At 39.6% G+C, this 8,079-nt stretch overlaps 1 protein-coding gene across 1 annotated transcript; it reads right to left on the bottom strand.

Moving 5' to 3' along the window:
• Positions 1 to 3,010: 3,010 nt before the first annotated feature.
• On the bottom strand, positions 3,011 to 5,384 carry pmp22a (peripheral myelin protein 22a). The gene is made up of 5 exons (XM_046865661.1): positions 5,227 to 5,384; positions 4,343 to 4,438; positions 4,138 to 4,231; positions 3,910 to 4,050; positions 3,011 to 3,804 (listed from the first exon to the last, which is right to left on the bottom strand). Exons 2-5 carry the CDS (start codon positions 4,418 to 4,420, stop codon positions 3,644 to 3,646), a joined length of 474 nt encoding a protein of 157 aa, XP_046721617.1. The 5' UTR covers positions 4,421 to 4,438; positions 5,227 to 5,384; the 3' UTR covers positions 3,011 to 3,643.
• Between the last annotated feature and the right edge of the window lie 2,695 nt (positions 5,385 to 8,079).

Below are 8,079 nucleotides of genomic sequence, written 5' to 3'. Positions count from 1 at the left end.
AGACGTGGTGGTGGAATGAGGAAGTGCAGGAGAGCATAAAGAGAAAGAGGTTGGCGAAACAGAATTAGGACAGAGTGATAAGAAAAGTAGTCAGGAGTAAAAGGGATGCGGAAGCAGGTAAAGAGGGATGTGGCGAAAGACAAGGAGAAGGCTTATGAGGAGCTGTATGAGAAGTTGGACACTAAGAAAGGAAAAAAGGATTAATACTGATTGGCCAGGCAGAGGGACCGAGTTGGGAAGGATGTGCTGCAAGTTAGAGCAATAAATGATGAAGATGAAAATGTGTTGACTAGTAAGTGTGTGTTGAGAATATGGAGGGAGTATTTTGAGAGAGAATGTTGGATGGTGTGGAGATGGTGAAGCCGGGAATGGACAGGATTAGTAAGGAGGAAGTGAGAGCAGCTGTTAAGAGGATGAAGAGTGGCAAGTCAGTTGGACCAGATGACATAACGGTAGAAGTTTGGAGATGTGTACGAGAGATGGCAGTGGAGTTTTTAACCAGGTTGTTCAACAAGATTTTTGAAGGTGAGAGGATGCCTGAGTAAAGGAGAAGGAGTGTGCTGGTACCGATTTTTAAGAATAAGGGAGATGTGCAGACCTGCAGTAACTACAGGGGAATAAGGTTAATCAGTCACACCATTAAGTTATGAGAAAGAGTAGTGGAAGCCAGGCTGAGAGAAGAGGTGACTGTTTGTGAGCAACAGTATGGTTTCTTGCTAAGGAAAAGTACCACAGACGCATATTTGCTTTAAGAATTTTGATGAACAAGTATGAAGAAGGTCAGAAGGAGTTGCATTGTGTGTTTGTGGATTTAGTGAAAGCGTAAAACAGGGTGCCGAGAGAGGAGTTGTGGTATTGTTTCAGGAAGTCAAATGTGGCAAAGAAGTATGTGAGGGTGGTGCAGGTCATGTATGTTGACAGTGTGACAGCAGTGAAGTGTGCAGTAGGAACGACAGACTGGTTCAAGGTGGAGGTTGGACTGCATCAAGGATCGGCTCTGAGCCCTTTCCTGTTTGCAGTGGTGATGGACAGGTTGACGGACATGGTCAGACAGGAGTCTCCGTGGACGTTGATGGTTGCGGATGATATTGTGATTTGAGGAAAGCGAAGTGGAAGGAGATGAGAGCCTGGAGAGGTGGAGGTATGCGCTGGAGAGAAGGGGAATGAAAGTCAGTAGGAGTAAGACAGAGTAAATGTGTGTGAATGAGAGGGAGGGCAGTGGAGTGGTGCGGTTGCAGGGAGAAGAGGTGGAGAAGGTGGTGAGTTCAGGTACCTGGGGTCAACAGTGCAAAGTAATGGAGAGTGTGTAAGAGAAGTGGAGAAAAGAGTACAGGTAGGTGTGATAGAAGGGTATCTGCAAGAGTGAAAGAAAAAGTTTATAGGACTGTTGTTTGGTTTAGAGACAGTGGCATTGACTAAAAGAGAAGAGGTGGAGCTGGAGTGACGACGATGGACAGGATTAGAAACAAGTTTATTAGAGGCACAGCGCATGTAGGACGTTTTGGAGACAAAGTGAGAGAGGTGAGGTTGAGATTGTTTGGACATGTGCAGAGGAGGAACGTGGGGTATATCGGTAGGAGAATGCTGAGGATGGAGCCACCAGAAAGGAGGAAAAGAACCAAGGAGAAGGTTTATGGATGTGGTGAGGGAAGACATGCAGGTAGTTGGTTTGACAGAGGCAGATGTAGAGGACAGAGTAATGTGGAGACGGATGATCCACTGTGGCAAACCCCTAATGGGAGCAGCCAAAAGAAGAAAAAGTAATTAGGCTTAGATGGTTATATCTAGCAATGTTCTAAAGCTTGTTGTCGTTGTTGTTGTTGTTGTTTTTCTTGTTGTTGTTCACATTGATAAGTCCAGGTTAATCATTTTTTGTCACTCATTTAGAAATAAATGGAAATGAGTCTTTAAAAAAGTAGTTTTAGCTCCAGGATAAGGTGTCCATTGCGTTAATTAGTGTTTTGTTTCCAAAAAACAAAGGCCATTTGTTTAGATTTTTTGTTTGTTTTTAAATAATAAATATGCCATTTAAATAGTTTTCGCTCAGCTTGGTATTAATGGTGTACTACTCCATCCCATAATGCAGCAGGGTGTGCCTAGAAAACAGCAATCAGCAAGGCATCGGGCTTATCAATATGTTACGGTGCGTTTGTTTTTTTCTTGAAGATTTATTTAACTCGTTTAACTGTTTTAACATTAGCCATTTATGCCAAATAGTTCATTTATTAAAAATCCTGAAACATAACAAATAATGAAAACATTTATTCCAGAGTAAACTGGTAGTCACGTGAACTTCCGCATATGGCACACCGTAGTCCTGTTGAATTTTACTATGCAGGGAAAAGGATGATTTTTTGGGTGGTTTGAAAGTGCCCAGAACCCTAACCCTAATTCATAAAATCTTATATAGAATCGTCTATCCACTAGTTTATCCTTCCATCCCTCTGTCTTTTGCACCTAGTGTCCAGTCATCCTACCTGCATGTTTTAGTCAGTGAAAGAAAACTGGAGAACTTATGTGGACTCTGGAAGAACAAGGCCACATAAGAAGCCAGTACCCTAGAGCTGTGGGGCAGCAGTGTTACACGCCACAACACACTCATATAGCACTGTTGATGTATTAAACTAATTACAGCTACTTAAATATTGGATTATTTTTACAAACCAACACTCATTAACGGACCTATGTCTCTTTCACAGATATCCCGATTCCACAATCAGCATTGTGGCATAAACACAACCCTGTACATTTATGCTAAGGCTCAGTCTGCTTACAGTCAGAAATTGCAAACACAGTAGTCAGTGAGAATTTTTTTTTTTTTTATGAATAATTTCTTCTTTCTATCTCATGATAGTGATTTTTGCTCCATATTTTCCCCCAGTTAATTATATGCCATTGCAGGCTTATTTGTTAACTCAATAGAGATTGGAAACAGCACATTATAGCATACCATTTACACTGACTTTCAAATGCATGCTGTTGTTATCGCAAAATCAGGCGGCACATTGTGTCTTGTTTATTTATATATTTATTTTAAAAATCTTATTAAAAGAGCAAACAACAAAAATAAAAACTAGCTTTTAAATGGATATTTTGGCACACATACAATACACCATGTAAAATAATTTTGCTCAAATAAACACACTTTGAGCTTATAGGTCTACCTAGCTATTAATTAAAGGCAAACAGACATAGCACCATTTGATTTTAAAACCATGAACAGAACAATTTTTTTTATTGGTTTATCACAAAAATAAGCAAAATTTTTCTCATACAATCATTGTGAAAATGAAAAAATGCAACATTAAGAATGTAAATCTATTAGATACAAGATATGCAGTAAAACACATAAGGTTAAAAATAATCTTTATACTGTCTTCGTGGTCAGCTTCAAAATATGGCCCTTCATGAACAAGGTTTCAACATTCATATGTACAAACATTATGTAAAAGTGATATAAATAGTATCACAAGAAACAGACTCATCCTCGTTGAGTCGTCATAGAGTTGGATTGTCACGATTTGTCACGTTTGCATGATCACACATTATACATTGTTATGCAGACCAGTCGGATAAGGACACTTGGGTCTGTGGACTGAGTATCATCCTCAGTGATGACGGTGGGAATCTCTCCTCTGATCCTTTATTCCTTCTTCCTCAGAATGATGTAAATAAGGCCACTTATCAGAGTAAGAGGGAACGCCAGCCATGCTAGCACGAAGGCAAAGCCATACGAGTGTGTACGAGACTCTTCACCTGAGGTCATTACTGTGTAGATTATAGCTCCACTCATAACAAATAGGCCTGCAAGAACAAGCAAGAAAACAAATGAAAAGATGGAACATGCCCACTCTTATCATTTTCTTTTGCAGCAATAGCATGCATCTGTAATCTGGTTGGAATACTTACAAGAGAAGATCTGAAAGATAGCAGTGAAGAAAAATCGTCCTCCCTTGTTCAGGGTGAAGAGTTGCCAGATGAATAAGATTAAAGACAGCAGGCAGAAGATTGTGGCTAAGATCATCAGTGCCTGTACTGCCTGTATCCATTCTAAACCAACAAACCGGGAGACCAAAAATTAGCCCTATCATTTTAAAGATTCCAAATTTATTTATTTTGGACAAATGTATTGCCTACCTGTATTTATTGAATTTATGCATGAATTTCCACCATTTTTTGTCCTGCAATCATACCAGAGATCCAAACTCCTCTCTCCATCTTTCCTCCATTCCTTGATTGAAAGAGAAAAGAGCCACACCCAGGATACACTGAATCAGTTCAGTACACAACAGTACATACACGCCATAATCAGGCACACGGTGAACTAAACATGCATACTCACATTCACAGATGTAGAAATGATCAGCAGAATCAGATCCAGGAGGTGCAAAATGACTGTTCCGACCAGAACGACCAGCATGGTTGCGTTAACTTGTGTCTGGAGCAGAATATTTATTAATATGTTAGTACACTATGTGGGTTGGGGCAGATTGCATTACAAAAGATAACCATAAAAAATTTCCAGTCAGCTGCTGTTTAAAAGGTCATTCAAAGGCAGTTATTTGTCGGGACACCAGGAGGCGCTGTAGTTTCACTATCGCAAGATGATCTTGGCTGCAAAGTGTGCTTCAAATTTAAAAACGTACTGCACGACTACGTTATAGAAACAGAGAAGAAAAAAATCGCTGTAGTAATGTAAACATTTAAGTACACATTTATTTTTATTTAATTGTATTATTTGGCAAGACTAAAGACACATTTATTGCACTGTAAAAAAAGGTTTTAGGTTTAAAATAAAAGTTTTCTGAATGATAAAATATAAATACAGATATAACTGACACAATAGAAATGAAATGTTTCCGTTATTTCATCTTTTTTTTCTCCCCTCTATTTCCAGTAGAGATTTGGGAATTGGGGCGTGGGCTATACACAGCCCATCAGTTTAAAACTAAGCATGCACCGCTCACATGTACAACACAAACTACACAAACTACTTTTGCACACACAAAAAAAAGCCAGAATGTTACAAATCCACCACATTCAACATCCTACTGCGATTAAAACGCAAATCAAAGCACTCGATCTATTAATGGGTTCGAATGTTTTCTTCCATGATGAAAAATAACGGGAAATCCCAACATCCTGCGATGCTCCCAATCCTTCAAATACACGTGAAACTTTTAAACAAACTGCAAACAATCAAACAAAAAAAAACCTTCAACTTACTAGGTGAAGTGAAGAATCTTTAGAAAGAGGAAGCGGGAGAAAAACACCGAGCCACCTTTACTACGAGATCCTAGTATATTCCCCTAAACCGCGGGCTCTGGATTCCAGATGTGGATTTTCTTTTGCCTGTTTTTTTTTTTTTCTTTCAGCAACGTGAGAACACCGCCCTGTGCGCGCGCCTCTACGTCACCACACACGCCTCTGCCTGCACACACACGTATTCGAGCGCATGAGTGGGACTACTACAGTGTTTTGGTACTTTGAAGGCGGCTTTTAGAATGAAACGAGAACTTATTGTATTTTGTCATTGAGCAGTGGTTACTGATTATTCGATTGCGCTCGTGCCTTGTTTGATGCTCGCGCATAAATGAAAATGCGTGTCGACGTCGAAAAAGAAATGCGCGCGCAATTTTTGGCGCGGGGTATTTTTGCACACAGGAAGGTATTTCACGGAATTATGGTTGTGTGTGTGCCCCTCCTATTGGCCCCGCGGTATGCCCAGAATGTCGGCGTGTGTAACAGCACACCTATTTACTCCGACAGCTGGGGTGGGAGAGCAGCGCTTAAACTTGGCCAGGATCTCTGAAGGAGTGACTCGCAGCCCCGCCATGTTTACACCACATTCACCATTCCATGTTGGTTTTACTCAAAATGCTATACAGGGTGGAACCCAAATAAATACATAATGCATATAGATACATGCTCTAACTCTCAATATAGAGGCAGGATTCTGACCCTTTGAGTACTCACGTGTTATAATAGTTTTACAGTATTTATATAGTTCACACTGATGCATCAGATTGTTGCATCTTTGTTGCGATTATATTTGATTCACAACTTGTGGATCATGTGCATTTACAAAAAATGTCATATTACAAATGTTACTTGATTGATTATCATGATATACGTACAATATCCTAAATACTCCTCTTAATCTACAGTAGCAGTTTAAACATGGCCCAATGCTGCAGGAAAACCACAGATCTGACAATACTGTCACTGTTCTATGCGTCACAACAGAGTTTTCAAAGAGCACTGTGGAAAGGCGTTGTCTATTCTATGCCTTCTTGCTGGAGTAGTGTTTGTAAATACAGTGCTGAAAGCCGGTCCTGGAGTCAGGCCCTGATATGTGGTTTGGCACTGAGGCTTAACTCTGCCTAAGTCCTAAATCTACAGCCTGAATACGAATAGAGGACTGTGGGTAAGAGATGGCTGACCATTAGCAGCTGCAACAGGGCAATAACTCTGCTGTGCTCTGACTCAACGCAGCAGGTGGCAAAAAGAGCCATAAATATAATTATCTCTTTGTGGGTGATCTGCTCATTGCTCTCTTGGTGGTACAGTGTAAGTTCTGAATTGAGGATGACTCAATGCACATGTTATGCTCCATTGTATCTCACAGCCCATCTCAGATACTCTCTGGGTTGGCAGAGTGGAAATGCAAAGTGCGCTAGTATAACTTTCTGTTTATGTAATTGTTAGCATAGTGCTTCCATGATGACACCATTTTGTCTAAGAGAAGTGAAAAAACAGATAATGATCCATACAAGAAGACCTAACAAACAGTTTTTCTGTTTTAGCCACACTTGTTTTCAGGCAGTTTTCAAAAAGTATACTGTCAATGTTAAAACGCATTTATGTATATGGCCTTTATGTAACTATTTGCAGTTTACTTTGTTTTGAAAATGCAGTAATATTTGATACAATATGAATGTGAAAATTAAAAAGCAGCTTTACAATAAGTAATGCAATAAACTTTACCCCCAGTTTTGAATTGAGGAGATCACAGTAGTTTGTGCCAAAATTGATATTGAAAATAAATAATATAGCATAGTATTAAAACCACTCTTTGACATAGATTTAATTAGTTCAAACACATTTAAAAATGTGTCATAGTCCATCTGCATGAATCTGACTTTTCTTAAAAGTTGGGTTGTACATTTATTTTCACTACACCCATGTGTGACACAAATTATGAGGCTGACTCTGAACAATACACAACAACAAATCCATTTGGCAGTGTATAATAACCAGACCTTGTGGCTCTATCTTAATTAATATTACATCTTTATACTTTGTCATAAAAATTAATTATGCTGATTTAAACATTTCCGTGTGTAGAATCATTCAGTGATATCAAAAGTCCAATTGATCAGAGGGAGTGAGGGCCTCCGCTGGCCAACTGCAGGCACATCTGGTTTAGACAGCTGCAGTGGGAACCTCACATGTGCTGGTAGTAAGAGGAGAGGAATGGCGACACCCACTGCAGAGTGATCACTGGAAGATTAGTAGCCAATAACAAACATTAAGACTCTGGGCGTAGTAAAGAATTATGTCATGTCAGTGTGTGCCCATGAAGTGTCATATTGTGAGAACTAGATGAAACTAACTCTGAGGCATCATTACTCTGAAAATAGCTATGTTCATATATTTTGTACACTGTATTTTTTCTTCTGAAGTTTGGAAAGTGGTAAAGTGTGTTCCATAGTATATGGGCAATAATAACCCAGCCATTAGGGTTGCACAAGTCAGTGCACTCTTAGTGCCGGTCCTAAGCCCGGATAAATGGGGAGGGTTGCGTTAGGCGTAAAACGTGCCAAATCGAACATCCGGATACAGATGATCCGCTGTGGTGACCCCAAATGGGAGAAGCCAAAAGAAAGTATATGGACAAAAATAAAAAAAGGAATGGACTCGTAAACTTCCAGGTTTGCACAGAATCCCCATCTTTCTTTAGTCGAAAATAAAAGGTTAAACCACCTGTTAAAATACAGTCAGTGATAATGCTTTGTTTGCAATTTTGATTTTGATTTCCTTTCTCACTTTCTATTATCCTGACTTTGCATAGTTCCT

Source organism: Silurus meridionalis, chromosome 14 (assembly GCF_014805685.1).
Source record: "Silurus meridionalis isolate SWU-2019-XX chromosome 14, ASM1480568v1, whole genome shotgun sequence".
Lineage (NCBI taxonomy): Eukaryota > Metazoa > Chordata > Actinopteri > Siluriformes > Siluridae > Silurus > Silurus meridionalis.
The sequence above is the reverse complement of the archived record's forward strand: the minus strand, read 5'-3'. Positions and strand labels throughout refer to the sequence as shown.